We start from the raw sequence: 24,942 nt of genomic DNA on the forward strand, positions 1-24,942 counted from the left end.
GGGAATAACTCAGACTGGAAGAATCAGGAGTTGCTGACTTGGCTATACCTAAAGAATGCCAGATGGAACTGAAAGCGAATTCTGGATAGGTCTGTACACATTTTTGAATGATGTTCAATACCCAGGTGTCCGATGTTATAATTTGCCAAAGGTGATGGGAAGTGAGAGATTTTGTTAACAAAATGCCCTCTGAAGCCTTTAAAGTTTGTCTTGAATTTATCCTGCCACTTTTCTTAAAATAGTTCTTTTCTTTTTGGCTTTTATGGAAAATGGACTAGTTTGAGTAGTTTCTCTGGACCTGAAAAAGCTGCTTGAAATCCTGTAGAGTTTCCCCCCTTTCCAGTAATTTTTGGAAAATCTCAGCAAAAGCTGGTCTGACCAAAAAAATATCTCTTGTTTTCCCGCCTTACTGAGCTAGAGTAGTCCAGTTTCAGAGCTTGCTGATCCCTGGACTTTGTTTGCAGTTCCTGTTACTGATTCTTTGCCAAATTTGGAGGTAGGAAGTTCCCTTGCTTACCAGTGGGAGTGGGAAGCATTGAGCTGCCTGTTGGTCCAGTTTTGTGAGGTTTCAGCCAGTAACTTGTAGTCTATTGGTCGTTTTGGGCCAGTTCCTAGCTTCTTTCAGCCCCCTGATATAAAACACACTAAACGCGTGTTTTTCAGCTTGTACCTACTCAGCACAGATCCTCGTGGTGGCCAGCAGAGTAATCCAAGCTTCAGAGAGCTAAAAAAGCGACTTTACCGGATTTAAGTATATTTTTTGTGGCTTTCCACTTCTATTTATCTAGCAACTGTATTTCGCCTGCTTGCTGATGCACTGTTATTGTTTTTCTGCATTTATTCTGTTATTGCACTTGAATTCTCAGTTTGTTACTTTTAAAATCTGTAATTGTTGCAAATTGTTTGTGTAGGCTGTGATAGCCGATTTATAGCATTTATAAGTGTCTACTGTATCTGTTTCTGCTTGTTTCTGGGAAAAAAAAATCTCTTGTTTTCCCGCCTTACTGAGCTAGAGTAGTCCAGTTTCAGAGCTTGCTGATCCCTGGACTTTGTTTGCAGTTCCTGTTACTGATTCTTTGCCAAATTTGGAGGTAGGAAGTTCCCTTGCTTACCAGTGGGAGTGGGAAGCATTGAGCTGCCTGTTGGTCCAGTTTTGTGAGGTTTCAGCCAGTAACTTGTAGTCTATTGGTCGTTCTGGGCCAGTTCCTAGCTTCTTTCAGCCCCCTGATATAAAACACGCTAAACGCGCGGTTGCGCGATTTAGCGCGGAGTTGCCACTGTTGCACACTAGGGCAGCGCCGGTTAAGCAGGTTTAAACTATTCGGGCTACCTAAAGTCCACTCTTCAAATTTTCCCTTAAAACTACCTTCCTCGAACTATACTACTGATCTAATCAGCATATCCTATAACTAAAAAGATCATCTTTACCTGACTCCGAGTAGACTATTCTTTATCTGTTAAACCTAGCACTTGCTCCTACAGTACTTATCACCTTGATACAGCACTCTTGTTATAGATAGTACCCCAAAAGGCAAACCCCATTTCTCGGTCACCCACATCCCCCGGAATCTCTTTTAAAGTTTTTTTGTCTATTCCTTCTAGCATGTCGAGGGATCAGTTGCTAGTGTCCTCTCCTGCTCAGCTGGTGAACCTGGGAATATTGAGGCAATGTTACAATTGCCTCATGTACACAGACAACCCTCTCCTCCTCCCACAAAACACAAATACATGCGAGAGATGCAACTATACGGCCAAACTGGAAGCTGAGCTCTCTCAACATAGGACTGGCAAGACCAGACAGGAGGAGAAGGTTACCACACACACTATAGACCCAGTCTCACATAGTACCATCACAACCAAATCATACACATAAACACACAAAGACATACTCGGAGGCTCTGATCAAAAATCTACCAAAACAGCAGAGGCCACCAAAGCAGACACCCAAACAACTACCACCTCAGAACACAACACCTGCAACACATAGACCTCACAGTCAGAGTGTCAAACAGTCACAGCCCTTAAGGCCAAACACAATGCCAGACACACTAGTCATTGGTGACTCCATAGTCAGACACACTGACGTCCCGCTCACCAGACTGAGTAAGGACAGGGTTACAGTAAGCTGCCTGTCGGGCGCTAGAATCCGCCACATAACGCAAGCACTTAGGTCTCTCAACAGCAGGTACAAATACGACTCAGTCATTGTCCACGCTGGTGTAAACGACCTGAGACGTACCTCCTTGGACTACATGAAGAGAGACATTGAGGAGCTCTCTGATTATGTAGCCCAGGAAGGTATGACCCTGACCTTGAGCAGTATCCTACCTTCACCAAGAATGATGCCACAATACAGAGATAAGATGATCAGCTTTAACAATTGGCTTACACTCTGGTGTCATTCAAAGGGGATCCAATGTCTGTCTGCCTGGGATGACATGCTGGACAAGCCACGCTGCTTCGCAAGGGACGGCTTGCACCTGTCACCCCTGGGATTCCGGATATTGGCAAAGGCTCTTGCCACCCCCATAGTGCCTTTTTTAGGCAAGGCTCAAATTCTAAACCTACCACCCCAGAACACAAAAAAGGAAAAAAACTAAGGGTAATGCTGCTCAATGCCAGAAGTCTCAATCTCAAAATGCACGCACTCGAGGCCCTTCTCAGTATGGAGAACATCGATGTCTGTGCTGTGACAGAAACCTGGTTCAAGGCTCCTGAGAGCACCCCAGCACTATCAGGTTTTACCTCATATCATGCATTCCGGCCCCAAAATCCGGACAATACCAAGAAAGGAGGGGGGGTATCCTTATTCATCAAGGACACCCACACCTCAAGATTGGTGGCAACGCACGATGCATCGGAGACCATCCAGGTGCAATTAACCATAGGCAAGACTGCTCTGCAAATTGTAGCATGTTACAGGCCACCCTCACAAACTCAGGAACCTCACATGGCTTTCCTGAAAACACTGGAGGGGATAAATGTATCTCCAAACACCATCATACTAGGTGACTTCAATTACCCTAATATAGACTGGGAACACTACTCAAGCCCAAACACCCTAGCCCAAAAGTTCCTGGAATTCATAAACTCAAATGCCATGGAACAACTAGTCACCATCCCCACAAGAGGAGAAAACATACTTGATATCATCATCACGAACATGGGAGCACAATGTTCAACACCGGAAGTATACCCCTCACTGGTGAGATCAGATCACAAACTAATCTCGCTGGAGGTCCTCATCCCACCCCCACCTGAAATAAAAAAGACCACAGTAAAGAACTTCTCGAAAGCCGACTTCATACTTCTAAAGACTAGTGTGGTCTCCTTTAAGGCCCCCGAGCCAGCGGAAAACAGTACCCAAGCCACTGAATCACTTACAAATGCCTTCTACCAGCACCTACAGGACTGCATGGATAAGGCAATCCCAAGCAAAACAAAGACTCTTTGTACCAAAGGCAAGCGTCCAGTCTGGTGGACCCCAGCCATAAACAAACTCTACAACAAAAGGAGGAAGCTACTACAAGATAGAGCAAAATCCTTAAAAGGTAAGACACCTTTGATCACTACAAGTAAAAAACTAAGAGCTCTCATAAAATCATCCAAAGCAAACTTTGAGAGCAAAATAGCTAAAGACTCAAAAGACAATCATAAGGCCTTCTTTAACTATGTTAGAAACCTGGGAGGAAACTCCCAGATATGCTCAGAACTAGTTCAAAATGATGTGAAGATTACTGATCCTACAGACATTGCCAACATACTGGCTGACAGGTTCAGTGCAACCCCCCCCCCCCCAAAAGGAGAGATATCTATACCAAACGATTGCAGCCCCCCAAACATCTCTAACGCCCAAGTGAGAACTGCTCTCTCCAAAGCAAAAAACACAGCATCCATGGGACCTGATGGTGTCCCGGCTGTGTGCTCCACGAACTCAACGAGGAATTAAACCCACAGCTAGGACAGCTGTTTAATCATAGTCTCACCTCTGGATACGTACCCAGGAGTGGCGCACTGCGACAGTGGTCCCACTTCATAAAGGCGGTGCCTCCACCGACCCTGGAAATTACCGGCCCATTAGCTTGACAAGCCTTATCTGCAAAGCCATGGAGAGGATCATAATGGATCTCATAAATAAAGACATAGGGAATTTGCAGACTTTGGATCCAACCCAGTTTGGCTTTGTCAAAGGCAGATCATGCCTTTTAAACTTGGTTGACTTTTTGAAACAGTCACCAAAGCCATTGATGAGGGAAAGGCAGTCCATACAGCCTACCTCGATCTGGCGAAAGCCTTCGATACTATACCCCACTCGGGTATCATTGAAAAACTCATCAGCTTAAATGTTAACCCATACATCACAAGATGGGTTGCAAACTGGCTGAGTGACAGAACCCACAGGGTCAGAGTTGCTGGCGCCATGTCAGACTCAAAGCCTGTCACAAGTGGTGTCCCACAGGGCTCAGTCCTGGGTCCACTCTTGTTTGGCATCTACTTTTCCGAAGTACAAGCAAACACAGGAGGGTTATGGCTGACAAAGTTTGCAGATGACTGCAAACTGGGCGCCGTAGTCGAAAACACATCTGACACAGATATCCTTCAGAAGGGTCTCACAGAAATGGATAACTGGTGCCAGAGCCATGGCCTAAAGTTAAATGCCAAAAAATGCATAGTCATACCCTTCGGGAAAAACAATGTTACCCCTAGCTACCATATAGGTGGCAATCCACTGAGCACAGAAGAAGTTATCAGGGACCTGGGGACCCAGGTTGACAGTAGCCTGTCATTTGACACCCATGTAGCTAAAGTAGTTAGGAAGACCTTCTACATTGCCCACCTTATCATGAAGGGATTCACATCTAGATCAAGGGAGGTCATAGTTTCCCTATACTCATCACTCATCAGACCAATGATCGAGTACAATGCCCCATTCGGAATGTATCTGACCAAACACTTGCAGCAGCTGGAGAGGCCACAAAAGTTCCTCACCAAAAGGATAAAGGGTCTCAAAAATCTGTCCTATGCTGCCCGACTGAAAGAACTTCAGCTCTATTCAGTACACCGCTTGCCCAGAGGTGACCTGTGCCTGACATACAAGGCCATGTCAAACCGAGATTTGATGAATATGCTTCACCTCAAAAAATCTAGATCCGTCAGAGCCACAAGGGCGGGAGACTTAAACCTCGACACGGCTATTCATAGGACGTGCTGGAGGGATAGATTCATCACCCAAAGACTCCCTATGCTGTGGAACAAAATCCCGGTATATGTGAGGCAGAGCACCTCGCTGGCCTTGTTCAAGAGAAATCTTGACCAATGGATGGGAGATCGCAGATATACCCCAGGGATTACCTCAGTGTCACTGCTCGACAGAGGCACAGCAAAATAATGGGTATAGTTCCCCATACTAAAGGGGTGGCGTAAGCCACAAAACTATGGGCTAGGCTTGTAAATGCCCTCGGGCAGATAGCCTAGTATAAACCTATGAACCTATGAAAAAGATTATTCTTGCCTAGAAAAGCACTCAAAAGCTTTGCTTTAACATCATTTGGCAAGGACTGGAGTCAAAGACAGAAAAGCTCATAAGTACAGATTCAGCAGTTGCTGCTCTGGAAGAGGTATCAGTAGCATCATAGCCACATTTTTTGGAATGTCTTACTAGCTGTACAGCTGAGCTGATCCTATTCTGCAAAGCAATGTTACTGTTGGTAAAAACAGCCAACAAATATCTAATCATGGATTTGGTAATTTATAGCACATATTGAAAAAGTGGTAGAGGTGTACACCTTCCTTCCATATCTGTCCATTGTCCCATTACCTTTATGCATTGGTATTGCTTTAGTAGAAGATAAATGTTTGGAAGCCTCATCAGATTCCGCTGATACAGCTGGTTCAGAGGGGGGAATCTTATCCAAATATCTGAGAGAATTTGGCATTTTTTAAAACAAATTTTTTAGGTGCAGGTGGCTGCAATTCAGGTGCTAGAGATCAGAGAGAAAGGCATTCGGCAAAGCATCTAACACAAAACAGACTGTTGAAAGATTAATATCCATGTTCCATAATATCTATTCTGAATGCCTAAAGCCTGCCTTCCTTACCAGTTGAAGTGCTGCATCATTTTCAGAATAGTGTCATCAAAAGAATTTTTTCCAGGGGAGAGTCAGGAGACAGTGTGTCATCATCTGCCACAAATCTTATAGAAAATTATTCTGGGAAGAATAAGCCAGAGACTCAACACAAGAATCTGAAAATCAGTCATCTTCAGAAGCCAAATCTATGTTTACCTAGGAATGGAAGGAGGACAGAAAAGCTGAGGAGGCTTAAGAGTCATTACAGGTTTAAAATGCCCTTGGAAAAGATTACACCACTTCTGTTTTTGATCAGTAGAAGAGTAAGAGGAAGGGAAACCTGCTTAGCCTTCAGTTTCTTCTCTTTTGGAGTATCCAAAAAACTGATTTGAGGAGAAACAGACTCCTGACATACTTCTGTAAGTACTGCCAGCATATCCTCTCAGATGAGAATCTGCAGTATGCCTTCCAGTCCCTTTGAGATAACTTGCAGAACATCTCCTTATGTGGTCTTGCCAGCTCTCTAGCTGCTCAATATGAATGTGCCTAAATACTGTGCTTTGTCAGCCTCTACTGGGTTCTCCATAGTGGGAGTTAAGTAGTTTGGGGGCTCATCACTTGCTTTGACAGAGACATCGGACTCCCTTTGGACAACAAAAACTGTTCACCTCTTTGGCTTCTTAAGCTTCTTGGGCAGCTGCTGAAGGAAGTCCAAGAGCAATTACTTTCATGCTGTCTTCCTACATATTATTTCTTTAAGACATCTGTTTTAAAGCTAAAGTATTATAAATTTCACATGAGTTTGAATAGTTTTAGGGACAAAGGAGTTAGAGATACAAAAGCCTTCAATGAGGATACTTACCTGCCCACACAAATGAAACTGGCGCAAGCCATACTGCCAACAGACCATGGTAAGAGATGTAATCTTCCTTTGTGGACTGATGGCAAGAGCTAGATGTTTGTGCCCATATTCCCCTTATGTACCTACACAGTTTCACACACACAGGTCAGACTTATGGCACAAGAGGAAGGTGCCCAAGCTTTTGTAAACTGTCCAGATGTATGGTGTCTTTGGCAAGGTACTCAATTGCTGGCAATATTGCAACACTGATCTAATGAAGGACATCTAGGTAACTCACAATAAACGTATTCTGTGCAGCAGTTGACATATAACAGTTTTCGGTTTTACTTACCAGCTTCTGTGAAGGCAGGGTGGTAGAAACAGTTGAGGGTACAGTTGTTGTTTCTGCTACTCTGGACTGGGAAGTACTTACAAACTGGGATGTACCCTGGAAAAAAATCATGAGCATATCGGTGATAAACTTGACCAATGTCTGGATAGAAAATAAATTTATGTTATAATATCCCAAGCAAAAATGTTAAAATGTCTTATGTGAAGACTACCTTCATGAGAGGAGCTTATGTGCAACAATTTAGTCTACTATGACAAAAAAAAAAATAGCAAACCGTCATATCTAAAATGGTTTTATAACTCAAGTTCAATACTCAGTATCTAAAGTAAAGAATGGTTCTTAAAAGTTTAGTGTGGTAATAAAGGGTTTTCACAAACTTCTATGAGCAATTACTAGGATATCACAGGCATCTGAATATTCAATAGAGATGATTTTTGATGAGACCACTGGCAGCAAATGGAACACTTCAATGCATCTCACATGTTCCTTCTCAGCAGATGTTTCTTGAAAACATGGCACCTGCAAGAAGAGGTGTAAACACTCCCCTAAACCTTTCAAAAACATTCTTACACCAGCAATAGAGGCTATATACTCCCACTAGAATTTCATTACATTACCCCCCTCCCCCATTAAACATGAGGGAACATCTACAAACAAATGGAATAAGTCAGTGATATCTCTATTCGACCTTACCAGCCATCCAGTAAAACAGTTCTCTATACCTATCCAGGCATGTCCAAAGGACAGCTTCAGGTGTACTCTCCTGTCCAACTGGTGAATCTGGGCATTTTGAGGCAATGTTACAACTGCCTCATGTACACAGACAACCCTCTCCTCCTACCACCAAACACTAATACATGCGAGAGATGCAATTATACAGCCAAACTGGAGGCTAAGCTCTCTCAACCCAAGACTGGATCAGACAGTCAAGAGGAGAAGGGAAATACTTGTATCACACCACCAGTCTCACACAGACCCATTAAACCAGCACCGGCAAAAAACACACATAAATACATGAAAACATACTCGGAGGCTCTAAATAAAAATCTGCAAAAGCAACAGAGACCTCCAAAGCAAACATCCAAGCAACCTCCACCCCCCAACACAAACCATGAAACATATACTTCACAAAACCAGTGTCCCATGCAATCACAGACCACAAGGCAAAATAACATACCCAACATACTAGTAATAGGTGACTTTATAGTAAGGCACACTGACATCCCACTCACTAGGCTGAATAAGGAGAAGGTTACTGTTAGCTGCCTGTCGGGTGTCAGGATCCGCCACATAACACAAGCACTCAGGTCACTCCAAAACAAGTACAAATATGACTGTCATTGTCCATGTTGGTGTGAATGACCTGAGCCATACCTCCCTGGACTACATGAAGAGAGACATGAAAGAGCTTTCGGTTTACGTAGCCCAGGCCAGTATGACGCCAACCCTGAGTAGGATCCTGTCCTCACCAAGAATGATACCATGGTATGAAGAAAGAATTCTCGATTTCAACAATTGGCTAAGTTTCTGGTGTCATTCAAAGGGGATCCAGTGTCTGTCCACCTAGCATGACATGCTCGACAAGCCATGGTGCTTTACTAGAGACAGCTTGCACCTGTTACCCTTAGGCTTTCGAATACTGGCCAAGGCTCTTACCACCCCCATAGTGTCTTTTTTAGGCAAGGCTCAAAAGACAAACCCACCGCCATAAATGGCACAAGTGACAACAAACTGAGGGTAGTGCTACTCAGTGCCAGAAGTCTAAACCTCCAAATGCACGCACTCGAGGCATTCCTCAGTATGGAGAAAATCGATATATGTGCAGTAACAGAAACCTGGTTTAAGGCTCCAGAGAGCACCCCAGCACTACCAGGCTACAACTCAAACCATACATTTCGGCCACAGAACCCGAACTGAAATATAAAAGTTGGGGGCGTATCCATACTCATCAAGGATACCCACACCTCTAGATTAGTGGCACAGCACGATGCTTCAGAGATCATCCATGTACAACTAACAACGGGCAAAGCTGCAATTCAAATTGTAGCTTGCTACAGATCACCCAACCATGTCCCAGAACCCCATTCCACATTTCTGGAAACATAAAGGTCCTACCAAACACCCTAATACTGGGTGATTTCAATTACCCAAACATTAACTGGGAGAACTACTCAAGTACTAACTCCCTTGCCCAACATTTCCTAGAATTTATAAACTCAAACGCCCTGGTTCAACTGGTCAACACTCCCACCAGAGGTGACAACATATTGGACCTGGTCACCACCAACATGGGCGACCGGTGTTCCACACCGCAGGTCAACCCCTCGCTGGTTAGATTGAACCATAAACAAATCACTTTGAATATCCACATTCCACTCCCACCCCCGGGCAAGGAAACCACGGTGAAAAACTTTTCAAAAGCAAACTTCACTTTACTTAAGAACAAGGTGGAAAGTTTCAAAGTCTCCATGCTAAAGAATAACACTGTCCAAGCTGCAAAATCCTTTGCTAATGCATTCTATGGGCACCTACAAGAATGCATGGATCCTGCTATCCCACACAAAACCAAGAGTCACTCCTCCAAGAAAAGGAAACCAGTCTGGTGGACTCCTGCCATAAACAAGCTATACAATAGGAGGAGGAAACTAGTACAGAAAAGAGTAAAATCCCAAGAAGGGAAGACATCCCTGATCAGTATCAGCAAGAAACTACGATCCCTCATAAAATCATGCAAGGCGAGCTACGAAAGAAAAATTGCCAAGGACTCCAAAGATAACCACAAGGCATTCTTTAGCTATGTCAAGAATCTAAGTGACAATGCTCAGATCTGCTCGGAGTTGGTGCAGAATGGCACAAAATACACTGAAACGACCAATATCGCCAACATCCTGGCAGACAGGTTCAGTGCAATCTTCACCCCCCGTCTCATCCCCAAAAGGGCGCATAACCATACCAGAAGAATGTAGAGTCCCTGAAATCACAGACACTCAGGTTAAAACAGCCCTATCCAAAGCCAAAAACACAGCATCAGTGGGACCGAACTGTGTTCCAGGCTGCGTCCTACATGAGCTCACAGATGAACTAACCCCTCACCTAAACACACTGTTCAAAACTCAGCCTCTTCACAGGCTATGTACCCACAGAGTGGCACACAGCAACAGTTATTCCTCTACAGAAAGGTGGGGCCACAACAGATCCCAGGAACTATTGCCCTATAAGCCTGACTAGCTTGGTCTGCAAGGCTATGGAGCGCATCATCATGGAACTCATTAATAGAGACATTGGTAACTTCCAAACACTGGACCCTACCCAGTTCAGCTTTAAGGGCAGATTATGCCTCCTAAACCTGGAAGACTTCTTTGAGACAGTTACCAAGGCTATAGATGAGGTAAAGGTGGTACAGACAGCCTACCTAGACCACGCAAAGGCTTCGACACCATTCCCCATTGTGGTATTATAAACAAGCTCACCAGCCTGAACATAAACCCCTACATCACAAGATGGGTTGCCAACTGGCTCTCGGACAGAAGCCACATGGTGAGAGTTGCAGGAGCTAGGTCCGACTCTAAACCGGTTACAAGTGGCATTCCCCAGGGCTCAGTCCTAGGACCCTTCCTGTTCAGCATATACTTCTCAGAGATGCAGACAAGCACTGGAGGACTATGGCTGACCAAGTTCGCAGATGACTGTAAACTAGGGGCTCTAATTGACTCTCCGGCTGACACAGACATCCTCCAAAAGGGTCTCACTGAGATGGATACATGGTATCAAAATCATGGCCTCAAGCTAAATGCCAAAAAGTGCATAGTCATCCTCTTTGGAAAAAACAAAGTACCCACAAACTACCACATAGGTGGTAGTCCCCTAAATACGGAAGACGTAATAAGGGATCTGGGGACCCAAGTAGATAGTAATCTCACCTTTGATATCACATTGCCAAAGTGGTTAGAAAATCCTTCTATGTGGCCCACCTAATCACAAAAGGGTTCGCATCCAGATCAAAAGAGGTCATTGTGCCCCTCTACTCATCAGACCCATCATGGAGTACAACGCCCCATTTGGGATGTACCTTACAAGACACCTGCAATAGCTGGAAAGACCACAGAAGTACCTCACCAAGAGGATCACTGGCCTCAAACAGATGCCCTATGCAGATCGACTGAAGAAACTCCAGCTGTACTCGATTGCATACCACCTACTCAGAGGTGATCTCTGCCTGACATACAAGGTCATGTCCAACCCAGAATTGATGGACATACTCAACCTGAAGAAAACCTTATCCCCTAGAGCCACACGCTCTAGGGATCTAAACCTCACCACAACAATAAATAGGATATGCTGGAGGGATAGATTCCGGTCCCAGAGACTTCCCATGCTTTGCAACAAGATTCCAATCCACATTAGACAGAGCGCCTCACTTACACACTTCAAAAGAAACCTTGACGAGTGGATGGGAAACAGAAAGTTTACCCCGGGGATCACTTCAGTGGCTCTGCTGGACAGAGGCACAGGGAACTAATCTAAGGGGGCGGCGAAATCAAACACATTCTGGCTAGGCTTATAAATGCCTTCGGGCAGACAGCCTAGTACCTACCTATGAACCTATATAAAAGTATAATTACATTACAGTTGCAGATCTGAGTCATCTGTATGAACTGCAGTTGAAGATTCTCACACACGAGGGAGATGGAGGATAGGTAAAATTCACCAACAACATCTGATATGCAAGTATGCAGGTGTATACAGTATATCTTAACTTGAGATCCTCTGCAGCATTTAGAGTAATTGGGTCGACTGCTAAAGTGGTATTTCTCTAAAAAGAGAGGCAAAAAAGAAAAGATTCAGACATATTAGTCCTGAAACACCAAAGTGCCATAGGGTGCTGAGCTCATGTAGTGAAGACGTAAACCATATGACTTAAAGTACACAGTGCAGACCATGTGGTAACTGTACAAATCTCTTTCCTAAAAACATTCTTAGGTTCACAGGTACTTACTAGGCTACTGAACTGTGAGGACCTTAAGATGATTAGCCTTACATTTCCATGGTAGTTTCTTCAACCCTTTGTTTTGTGTACGAGTAGTCCACAAGTGGGCAGAACAAGGATATCATGGGACAGTTCAATGCTGCCCCTGTCCATGAGGAACACGTGCTAAAATGAGGCTGCATTTGCAGTTTCCATTCCATTTATATGAATTAAATTTGAAAAGGGTAAAGTACATTGCTTTATGCAGAGTGGAAGACTGTTTTCATAGATGTTGTATTCTGATACATACCTATCCCTTCAATGTGTCCTATTTATGTTGCAAAAGTGACTGAGATCCCTTGAGCGGGTATTAATGCTGTCACTGGATAACAGGTCAGAAAGGATAAGGTCTGTTAAGGCTTTGTATGCAAGCAGAGGTTACCTCTTAGCAGCCTGTATGATATGGAGAAGAGGGACAACACTTTGGGACTGTCTACATAGCTTTTATGATTTGGGCAGCTTTTTTTTTTTAGTGTAAAAGCATTGTGGTATTTCCAACTGTTTGAAAAGCTACATAAAGAAAGGGGCATTATACTCAATGATCAGCCTAATGATGGCTTTGTACAGTGGAATGATTACATCCTTTGACCTGGATGCCATACCTTTAGATAAAAGCTGTGCAATGAAAAATGACTTCCTTACAATACTGGCTACATGGTGATCAAAGGACAGTTTTGTTGGCTATATAGGTTCCCAGATCCCTGACTCTAGGATCAACTTTCAGGGGGTGATTTCTGTTAATATGATCTTTACAAGGGATAACATGCTTGTTAATGTATGCTACTATACATTTCCTGGCATTTATAGTTTTAGTCCATGATTTTAACACAAGCTTTATGAAGGAAAGGCCTTCATGGAGGATCTTTATGTCCCTCCTGGTGAGTTAATGACTGCATGAAGTTTACAGCCATTTACAGACGTGGTCAGCCATAAATCTTTAACATTTGCTTTGACCTCCCAAGAAGTAAATGTGAAAGAGTAATGCCAAAGGACTGAGCCCTGGGGTACACTTCTTGTGACAGGTCTTTTGCAGGATTTAGAACTGTCCACCCTAATTTCCCCGAGTTTCATTTGTGAGCCAATTCGCTATCAAACAAGTTATACAGGGATTTTCATTGGGTGGGAGAGCTTACCTATATTACCAGAGAGGGGGATCGTGTCTAGTGCCTTTGTGAAGTCAAGATACTAGATGCGTACTGACCTGCCCTCATACACTGCTTGCATAAACCTCTAGAAGTACTTAACCAGGTTAAGTAGGCAGAATCTGTCCTTAGTGACCAGAGTTGCCAGTGTTAGAACTGGTGGAGATAGTTTGGCACTGAAATCCTCTGAGCCATTCCTCTCTCTTGGGGCATCAGCATTAGTCAGCTCAGCTCAGTTGGTCTTGGAACAGAACCAGACGGTTCCTTGAGTCTTCCCCAGCAGTTTTGGCTCCAGCTGTAGTGGTACTGGTTCAGTCTATGGTTCTGCTTTTGAGGCCTTCAAAAGTGTATTTTCTCATTCTAGGGAACAGACTTCCTTCTTGAGCTCAGATCCAACCCTCCACCACAGGATTTCCCTGTGTCCTGATCCTACTCATCCTATCCCACTGGGACAGCCAGCTGTCAAAAGCTTTGAGTTAGTCCTTGATAAGGAGCCCCAGTCAGCTTCAGAGTCCTCTCTGGAAGATCCCACTGTGGAGGTGTGTTGGAAACACAACTGCAGAAGGAGGCACACTGAATCCCCTCAGGAATCATTAACCTATACCAACTTTGAAAGGGGAAGGGACCCCCAGCTCCCTTTGAGGACGTCTCATTCAAAGAGATTTTAGAACTACTTAGAAGGGGGGGGGTCCTTAGAAGTCCTTTTTTTGAGGGTTTTGGGGCTGGCCCATCTACTTCTTGGGTGGTCCTTCCTGCTGAGTTGGTAGACCCCATTTCAAAATGGGCATGGAAGGAACCTGACATAGCTCAGCCAATTATCCGCAAGCATAACAACATTTTAGTGTCTCCAAAAGACCATTCTTATTGGCGCAACGTCCCGGCTGTAGATCCCATGGTAGTAGCAGCAGTCACAAAGGAACTAGCAGAGGAGAGTTCAACTGTCCATCCCACTGATAGGCAGTCTCAGGTGGAGGACAGATTCGGGAAGGGAGGCTATGCTTCAGTGACCAGTGGTGTAGTGATTAGCATTGCTGTCTCACAGCAAGAGGTTTTCCAGTTCGATTCTCGGCTAAGGTGCCTTCCCTGTGGAGTCTGCATGTCCTTCCTGTGCTCACATGAGTTCCCTCCCACATTTCAAAGACATGCATCTGCAGTGTTTCTCCCTGGGACTCAGCTGAAAATTGTCTCCTTCCCTGTCAGACCTTCTAGGTCAACAAATGTTAAAATAAAATAAAATTCTATCAGGGCACTGACTACCTCACATGTGTTATGTGCTTTTTTGGTCAAGGATATTTCCAAATATCTCATGGTCCCTGTCTGCTTAGCAGAAAAAATCCATCAACTCACAGTTGGCTACCCTCTAGTCCTTGTCTAATGCCTCAATGTATCTTATTTCCAACGCCATTGAAGGTGTAGCTAAGGCTGCAGCCACTGGCATAACCATTAGGAGACATGCTTGGATGTACCTGTGTGACACTGCAGAGCATTTCAAGACATACTTCATAAATGTTCCATATGATAGATTGACTCTCTGGTCTGACAGTAAAGGAAACACCATCTAGAAATGAGCAACATGGTAAGACCCTCTCTGCTGTAAGAACCCATTTTTTTACTCCCTAAAGGACCTTTTCAAGAAACCAAAATGGGGGGAAGAAACTCTGGTTCCTTAAGTATCAAGCAGTCATTCTTGACACATCTGGAGAGAAACCCCCAATGGCAGAGGAGGAAACTCTAATGGTAGATGTCACCCCAGGGGCAGAGGTGGTCTGCAGAACTAAGGCTTTTGAGTTCCTTTCTCCGTGTGGCCCTATCAGCACTCCTGAACATTTGTCTAACTGCTGCTCTCTAAAGCAGCTGCAGTGCACTTGTCCCTGCACCCATAAGCCTGGACATCCATCACTCAAGATGCTTGGGTGCAGAGGATAATAACCAAAGACTATTCAATTCCCTTTGTTTACCCCCTCCATGCTTACATGAACTTCCTGATGTTCCACTCTCACAATGGGATGTCGCTGTTTCAGAGTTAAAAAAGCTCCTATGAAATCAAGTCATCCAAGGCTACCTGACCACAGGGGCTCTAGAATTTACTCAAGATTCTTTTTAGTGCCAAAAAAGGAGGAGAACCTAAGTCTTTGAACAAATCTGTAAAACAGACAAAATTCTGGATGGCCATCATGCAGTCCATTCTTCCAGTGATAAGGAAGGATGACTGGATGTGTTTGATCAACCTTCAGGACACATGCTACCACATAAAGATGGACAGATGCTTCAGGGGGTTGCTTTCCTTTCGGCTGGGGACCAATCATTCCAATTCAAAGCCATGTCATTTGCTCTCACCACAGTCTCCAGAATGTTAACCAAGTACATAGGAGTAGTTGCAGCTTACCACAGACTGCAGGGATTTCAAGTGTTCCCTTACTTGGAAGACTGGTTCATCATTACCCCCTCCAGAAATCTCTTTATTGAGGCCAGGGTCTCTTTGCTCCACCTTTGCTTGACTCTTGACATTATGATGAACACTACAAAATCTAAGCTTTAAGTGGTACGGACCATGAAATTTACTGGAGTACTTTTGGATACTAAACTTCAAATTGTCAGACTTTCTCATACCAGAATTTCTGCAATTCACAATCAAGCATGGACTGTTCTTTCATGTTAAAAGCCACCAGAAAGGCTGATCTTGCACTTCTTAGATTTCATGGCTATGGCTATCACTCTGATCTGTCTGGTAGGTATCACATGTGGACCCTATCAACCCAGTGGTGCATCAGACACCAATCAATGTCCTTTCGGGTTTCACTCACAAAGACCTGCAGGTCTCCCATCTAGTGGTAGATGGCGTCACCAGCTGTCTCCCAAGGCCACCTCTTTGTTCTGTCATCACTCTAGGTCAGAATGACCATGGATGCTTCCTACTTAGGTTGGGGGTGGTGCATTTCTTGGGAAAGGCAGTCCAAGGTACGTGTTCCCCAACAGAGGCCAGTCTTTACATCATTATTTTAGAGATGACAGCACTTCTCCTAATGCTGCAGGCACTTCAGGACACTCACCCTAAGGTGCGATTTCTATTCAGATGGACAACATGTCAGTAATCTGGTACATCAACAAGGAGAAACATGATCCTACTCTCTATGTTGACAGGCTATGAGAGTGTGTGGCAATGGGCAATGTTTCTCACCACTTTCTGATAGCAATGCACATTCAGGGTAAGCCCAATGTTTTATTGAACAGGTAAAGCAGGTCTATCCTTCTCTCTCATAAGTTGCTCCTCAATCTACCAGTAACAAATCATATTTTTGACCAATGGAGTCAATCTTGCTGCAGAACACCAAATGCAGCAGGTACTTTACCCTGGTCCCCCAAGAGGGGAAGTCCTGGAGGGATGGTTTTACTCAAAATTGGCCCTCCAGACTCCAGTATACCTGGACTCCAGTATACCTTTCCTCCAACCCCTTTGATTCTGAATTTTCTTTAGAAAGCATCGGTGAGGAAAGGGCAAGATGATCCTCATTGTTTCATTTTGGCCTCAACAGGTGTAGTTTCCCTTTCTCTGGCCTCGTCTAATTCACCCTCCCTGATTGCTGAGCTCAACTCCAGATGTCTTGCCTCACCCGGACATTCAAGCTCTCAAGCTGACCACATGGTTTCTCCAATTCCAGAGATGGCCAGACAGTCTAGGCTTTCTTCCCAAGTTGTTCATATTTTGACCTCATCTTTGAGATCTTCCACCAGGAGGAGCTACAGGAATAAGTGGAAAAGATTCTCTATTTCGGCCTCAGTGCAGGACTTGAACGCTTTTCATCAGCCCCTCTTCTGGCCATTTTGGATTTTCTAGCATCCTTATTTCATGCAGAAGACAGTTAATTTACTATTACGATACAACTTGCTGCTGTACCCAGTTTTCATATCCAGTCAAATCACTCCTGCATTGCCTCACTTACACTATCCAATGTGTATCTTGGGGATACTTTTTTTCTTTGTCCCCAGTTCAGGGACCCAGTACCTCCCCATGAGACAATACTATTTTGTTGCAGGCCTTAACTAATCCTCCTGTCAATCTGCTGCCAAAGTTGACTTAAAATTTTTGCAGTGAAAAGCCTTATTCTTGGTGGCCATCACTTCTGCCAGGAGAACTTCCGGGCTCCATGCCTTGTCTAGTAAACCCCCTTTATTTGGTGTTCCACAAAGGCAGTGCTTCTCTATAGACCAGTCCCTCCTTTCTTCTTAAGGTGGCTTCTGAATCATCCATCAATTAACCCTTCAGTGTTCTTCCCAGATTTTTCTAACAATGGTGAATACATGTTACACTTGTTGGATGTGCATCATCAGCTTTGTATCTACTTGCACAGTACTAAGGGAATCAGAAAGACTGAGGAGTTATTTGTCTCCCTTTCCTCTGCCAAAATGGAAAAAGGAGCACCTACAGTAATGCTTTCTCACTGGCTTTCAGACTGCATCCCCCATATCTTCAATGAAAGGAGTTTATCCTTACTCGTATCTCCTAAAGCTCACTCTACAAGGTTTGTGGCTGCCTCTGCAGCTTTCTTTTCCAAGGTACCTCTTGATTATATCTGTGCTACTGCAACCTGGTCTAATATCCATACCTTAATTTCTCACTATAAACTGGATTTGCAATGAATGTCAAGAGGCACCTTTGGTTAGGCTGTGTTCTGGAATATCCTTCCATTTGTTAAAGTAGCTTGGGACTCTACCCCATCTGTTGAGTAATGGACAGAAGAAACATAATTAGATAAAAAAAGTTATGTACTCACTAACCATAGATCTGTGTTGTCTGTTTTCATCCTTCTTCAACTTCCCTCCCTCTTTCTTTCCCTTTTCCTTTGTCCACTGGCTCCTAAAGTGACCATACTGAGCTACCTGGGACCTAAGTAAGATATCTTTCTATGTTCGAGCTTGACAGCTGGTTTCTTTGCACCTGGTCTTTTATCTTTTTGGTTAACTCTGATGCTGGGGGGCAACCCTCGCTTCCTTCTCCTGGTATCAGGAAGCAAACTTGATTGGAGGGATCTTTCTCCATATATTTATTTATTTAACATTTGTTGACCGGGCTAGTCTAGCTGGATGTATGTCCATTTTCAGTAGAGGCCCGGGGAGAAAAGCTCCAATGATTATAAAAGTTTAAACATAGTCAGGCAATACATTACAACAATAGAAACATATAGAAAAAGAGCTAGTGAATACGCATAGTAATAAAATAAGGTTAGAGCACAACTCAACAAATATAATGAACAGAATATGTTTTTTTTTTTTTTTTTTTAGTTCTACAGTATGTGAGGGATAACATATTTCTATAAAGTTGATATATGAGGTACACTTTACAAGGCTAAGGTAGTAGAGATGGTAAGGATTAAGGAGGTAGTAATGGATAGAGAGGAAGTAGAAGGATTAAGCTGGGTAGGTGCAGGAGCAAAGCCAGTGTTTGTTGAGATGAACTTTCAAATGTGTTTTAAAAAGAGGGAGGGATGATAGAGATGTGATATCAGAGGGTAGATTGTTCCACATTTTTCTAATGGAGTTGGAAAAGAGACAGTCACCTGCAGAGTTAGAGGGTTTGGTTATACTAATCAGTAGTTTGTTGGAAGAGCGTAGATGTTTCAGGTTATTATATGGTGAAATGAGGTTACAGAGTACAGGAATTTTAGTTGGTTGGTATAAGATCTTGTGTGCTATTAATAATTGATGAAGACTGAGTAGGTTGGGAAATTCAAGCCAACCTAAATGTTTTAAGTTCAGACAACGATGAGTTCTAAATGGGGATCCTGTGGCAAATCTAGCAATGTTATGGTAAGATGTTGCAAGTTTCTTGAGGTTGTTTTTGGAAAGATTAGTGAAGATGGGGGAAGCGTATAGGAGAGTAGAGATAAGGTGAGATCTGGCTAAGGTGGTCCTAGCTTCAGGTGTCAGGAAGGGTTTTATTCTGTAAAGGGATCCGATTTTTTTATTAACAGATTTGATAGTGTTGTTGATATGGGGGTCAAAGCTGAGATTATTGTCAATAGTTATTCCTAATAGTTTAGCTGTCGAGTCTGGAGAAATAAGTGTGTTGTCAGTGGAAGTAAGAGTTAAATTGTGTGGGGCAGTTTTGCGTGAAGGTGAGAACAGTAGCAGTTTGGTTTTCTTGGCGTTAAGGAGTAGGCAATGGTCGCAGAACCATTGTTCAACAGTGGTAAAAGCTTTTTGGGTGAGTGACTCAAGTTCATTTAGTGAGTTGGCAGAACAGACTATGGTAGAATCATCTGCATATTGTAGGCAGGTAGATTTTGGGATAGCAGATTGTAAGCCATTGATGAAGATAGAAAATAGAAGGGGGCCTAAGATGGAGCCTTGAGGTACACCCAAAGATATAGGAAGGAGATTAGATAATGTATTTTTCCAGAGAACTGCTTGCTGGCGGTTTTCTAGGTAAGATGTGAAACAGGTTATGGATGGAGGATAAAGTGAGAGAGATTTTAGTATGTGTAGAAGACGTTTATGATTAACCATGTCAAATGCTTTAGATAAGTTAATGAAGACTGCAGATGATAGGTAGTTATTGTTGCGGTTATAGTTGATTGTGTTGGTAAAGGAGAGTAGTGCAGTGGTAGTGCTGTGGAAGGGTCTGAAACCGTGCTGACAGTTGGCAAGTAGGTTATGATGTAGAAAGTGGTTAAGAAGCTGCTTGTGAATACATTTTTCCATGATTTTAGCTATAGGTGATAGAAGAGCTATAGGGTGAAAGTTAGAAAGGTCATTAGATTTACCTCCTTTGTGTAGAGGGATGATGCGAGATATCTTCCAGATAGAGGGGAAATTCCTTCATTAATGGATCAATTTATCAGTATAGAGATGGGGTAGGAAATAGCCTTGGCTCCTATTTGTAGGAATTCAGCTGGGAGTTTGTCTGCAGAGGGGGTGGTTGGTCTTAGCTTTTTGAGCAGTGATGATGGAGGTTGATACAGGTTGAAAATGAAAGGATGGAGATACATTTATAGCAGGTAAGAGTAGCTTAGAGGTGTCAGGAGTTAACTGACTAGCAAGGGTTTGGATATTAGTGAAGAATGAATTGAAGTCATTAGCTATTTTTGTGGGGTTGTCTGGGTTAGAGTCTAGAGGGTTGGGTGTGATAGGTTGGCCTGGGGATAGGAGATCGTTCATACTGGCCCAGAACATTTTAGGTTCCTTTTTGGAGGTTTGTTGAAATTGGAGGTAGTAATTTTTTTTATCTGTCAGGATGGCTTTTTTGTACTGTTTCTAAAGTTGTCTGAATTTTGGTGGACAGTTGGGTTCTTGGTGGAACGCCATTTCGCCCAAGATTTATTTCTTTGATTGATTTTTTGCCTAGTGTTGTAGGTTAGCCAGGGAGCAGGTTTAGCCTTGGTTCTAATAGTTTGACTTGGGGCATGGTTATCTAGGATAGATAGGAAAGTGGAGTTGAAGTATGCTACTGCTTCATTAAGTGGGAGATATTTTAGAGGGGACCAGTTATTTTGAAATAGTTCAGCTAGAAAGTGATTGGAGTTGAAATGCTATTTTGAGCGAAGTGTTCTGTATGTGGTAGGTAAGTTGAGGCTAGTTTTATGTCGGATGACATAAGTAAGTGAATGGTAGCTTAGGTCTTCTGGAAGGATACCTACTCTGTAGATTAGTTGAGGAGTATTAGTAAGAATCCAGTCTAAGGTGGTTTCATTGTTGTTGGTTTTATTGGTTCTGGTAGGACTATTTATTAGTTGGGTAAAGCCATGTAGGTTTATATGGAAGCTGGGGTTTGTACTATTGCATGAATACCAATCAATGTTAAAATCGCCTAGGACTAGTGTTTCTTGTGGGAGATGGGTAGAGAGTGAACTGAGGATGCATTCAAGTGAGCTGATGTTATTTCCTGGGGGAAAATAAACACATAGGATATTTATGGCTTTACTACTGCTGATGTGAAGTTTGGAGCAGATAACTTCTGCCTGTTTATCAAGGCAAAGAGTATGATCTATAGTACAGATTTGGAATTAAGCCTTATAGAGAATTGCTACCCCTCCTCCCTTTTTTGCTGTGCGATCAAGTCTAAGGATGTTATACCCAGGTGGGGTAATTTCGTTGTCTTTGATGGAAGGCTTTAGCCATGTTTCAGTTAAGCATAGAATGTCAAATTGATGGTTTTCCAGAAGGGCATGGACTTGAGTAGTTTTGTTACAAATACTACGAATATTCAGGTGAGCAATAGAGAGAGAGTTGGTGAGAGTGGTTGATGATAGAAATGTACATTTGTCTTGCTTAATGTAGTTGGTGGTGTTGGAGTGGTGTGGGCCAGGGTTTGGATTAATGTCTCCATCTAATAGTAAGTGGAGGAGTTTAAAATTTTTTGGGTGTAGAAGCTTGTCAAAGATATTGGTTATTTTTTTAGATTTTGGTTTGCTTAATTTGATGAAGGCTAATTTATGGTAACTGGTTAGTATGTAGCTGGGTTGGGGACTGAGATTTATGAAGGTATGGGAGAAAGTTGATTTAGGTGTAGAGGTATGTTTAGAGGGAAAAGGGATAGTAGAGTGAAGTGGGTATTCAAGGTAGGTTATAAAGTAGGTAGTAATGAGAAAGGAAGATAGTGTTAGGTAGATAAGTAGTTTTAGTTGAGTGAGTGAGTGACTGTTATGGGCATAGTAATGGTTGGGAGGTGAGTGAGGAGGAGACAGGTAGTTAGCGCTAGTAAGGGGGGGAGGTGATGTCATTAAGTGAATGGGGTGGAGGTTGGTAAGTTACTTAGTGGTAGTATGTTCAGTGGATAATGTGATAGGTTCTTATACGATTGGGTAAGGTAGGAAGGGGTGTGGCCAGTAGCGTAATAAATGTAGGAGCACTGGGGGTGGGTGAGATTTGGGGGTAGGGTAGGGGAGCGGAGTGAGCCCGAAGGGCGAATGGAGCGGGCAGAGACAAGAGAGCAGACACCCAAGGAAGACAATCAGTAGTACGGGAGAAAGAAGCAGGTAAGTTTATTAAGTTTAGTAGTGTGAGAAAGCTAAAGAAGGTCAGCAAGCTAGTGCATCATACGTATAGTCAGGAGAAAGGAGTTAGGTTACTACAAGGTGCTTAGACTTGTAAGACAGTTTGGGTGTAGTGAGAAGTATATACTGGGATAAGTGTAAGGAAGTGCAGAACAGGTTCTAGGGAGAGAAGAAGCAAAAAACAAAGCATTAAAGTAGGGCTAGGGGGTCTGGTAGAGAGATAAATGCAGGGTCTATGATACTGAACAGTAAAGAAAGACGCCTCCTAGTGGCCAGTGAGTTAATTGCAACAGGACCCACTTACAAGGAGGCAGGCTGTAGGAGAGAGGGGGTTGGATACAATAATACAAGAAGAGAGAATAGGTAGTCTATGTGCGAAGGCCAACTTAGAGGAAAAATATAGTTGGAGGGGGTTGTAGGCTGCTGGCTAACCTGAGTGGGAAACTTGCCTAAGGTAGCAGGGTTCTTAAATCTGAGATATTGCTACAAGGGGTCAGGTATGTAGATTAGCACATACTTTCACTGTCTTAAGCAAGCTGGCTTCTCAAGGAGCTGGTGGGTAATTCCAGAGTCCGGACAGTTTCCAGAGACTTCAAGGAGAGGGATTTTCTGGTAGTTCAGGTACTGACTGTACAAGTTCACCAGGCTAGTATAAGTAGGAAGAGAGAGGGAGTGAGATAGATAGTATTAGGAGTTATAGTCAGTATAAAAAGAAATAAAAATCAGATGGACAAGTACTACAACAGTTATTGCATAAACAACAGTAAGATCGCTAACTTGTTCAAAACATCTAGTCATTAAGTAAATGCAGTCAATGTGATCATTTAGAGAGTACATAGAGCAACACTAAATACCAAAACAGTTCTAAAAATTCACTGGTATTTATCACAACAGAAGAAACTCAAATTTGTTAAAAACATTTAGTCGTTATGGTAAATCATACAAATTGAGCAAATAGAGGGTACAGTGTAGGTGTTGTTACAGTTCTGGATTGTGCTTACTTTTAGGAGATATTCTGTGCTTACACACAGAGGCATGTATAGGAGCATGTAAACATAGCTGGTGTTGTACTTGGCGAATAGTGCCACTAATCTCGTTGGCCCGCCTTTAGGTTTTGTTACTTGACTGGGGAAGAGTACTGAATCTGCCCAAAATGCTTCGCTAATGGAGCGAAAGCAGTAGCCGAACCTTTAGGTGTTGCACAAAAGCACAGCCTCTGTGAGGGAGATGGCATCTGTGGAGACGGCGTATAAATAGATGCAGATGTAATACACAGTATGAGAAATATAAAAACATGGAGCATGTAAGGATAGCTGGATAATTAATCTTTCCAGAACGCTTCACGAATGGTGCAAAAGCAGAAGCCGAACCTTTCAGTGCTTCGCTAAAGCACAGCTCTGTGAGGGAGATCGCGTCTTTGGAGACGACATAAGCAGATACAAATATAATACACAGTGTGAGTAAGTTAAAAAACATGGAGCATGTAAGGATAGCTGGTGGTGTACTTGGCTTGTAGTGCCGTTAATTACATTGACCAGCTTTAGTTTTTGTTATGTAACTGGGGAAGAAATATAAATCAGTTCTGAATGCGCTGTTAATGGTGTGACAGAAGTTGCCGAACCTTTAGATGCTTCATAGAAGCACAGCTCTGTGTGGGAGATAGCGTCTTTAGAGATGCCTTTTCAGCTGAAACAAATTATAATACACAGGATGAGAATTTAAAAAGTACAGTTTTGTACCTACCATAAATGTAGATGTTCGAGGATCCCCATTGCTGCAGTCCTTACTATTGGGTGTAGTCCGCTGTCCAGTCGGCCCGAATACCAGAGTATATGGCTGACGTCGGTCAGGGCGCATTAGACTGACGTCAGTACGTCAGGGTACTAATGCGCATGACCGACGTCATATCCTCAGTCTTTTCTTGCCCCAGATGTCAGAAGACCCTAAAAAGACAAGGCCCAAAATACCTGCACCAAAAATATGTACAATATATACAAGAAAATATACAAAAATATCAGCATGTAACCTCACCTACACAACCACCCCTAAACACAGAGAGGAAGGCGGGAGGGTAAATTGGACTGCAGCAATGGGGATCCTCGAACATCTACATTTATGGTAGGTACAAAACTGTACTATGTTCTTCGTTCCCCATTGCTGCAGTCCTTACTATTGGGTAGAATCCCAAAGCAGAGGTAAGGGAGGCTGGCAAATCATAAAGAAGCAGGAGCTGACAACATGCCTTGCAAAACAGCTGTGGCAAAACCAGCCCTAGACTTAGAGTAGATAGGAAGGTGATAATGCTTAGAGAAAGTATGCACTGAACTCCAAGTAGCTGCTTCCAAAATATCCTTAGTTGCCACCCCTTAGAAATGCTGTTGAAGTGGCAGTAGCCCTAGTGGAATGAGGCCTAATCCCAGCTGGAATCTCCTTGCCATGATGGGAATAACAAAATGCAATGCAAAAGCCAATCCACCTAGAAATAGTTTGTTTTGACACAGGCTTGCCCTGAACTCAAAGCAA

General features: G+C 43.2%; 1 protein-coding gene across 3 annotated transcripts in view; it reads right to left on the reverse strand.

Moving 5' to 3' along the window:
* POC5 (POC5 centriolar protein) overlaps positions 1-24,942 on the reverse strand; it is a 1,778,414-nt gene that overhangs the window by 480,775 nt on the left and 1,272,697 nt on the right. For 2 of the 3 annotated variants that reach the window (XM_044063962.1, XM_044063960.1), the window contains exon 10: positions 7,262-7,357. The exons of the other annotated variant lie outside the window; for it this stretch is intronic. In XM_044063962.1, the coding sequence (XP_043919897.1) occupies positions 7,262-7,357 (96 nt within the window). The remainder of the gene's footprint in view (positions 1-7,261; positions 7,358-24,942) is intronic. 3 annotated transcript variants of the gene reach the window in all.

Source organism: Protopterus annectens, chromosome 2.part2, assembly GCF_019279795.1.
Source record: "Protopterus annectens isolate FY-2018-M chromosome 2.part2, PAN1.0, whole genome shotgun sequence".
NCBI lineage: Eukaryota > Metazoa > Chordata > Ceratodontiformes > Protopteridae > Protopterus > Protopterus annectens.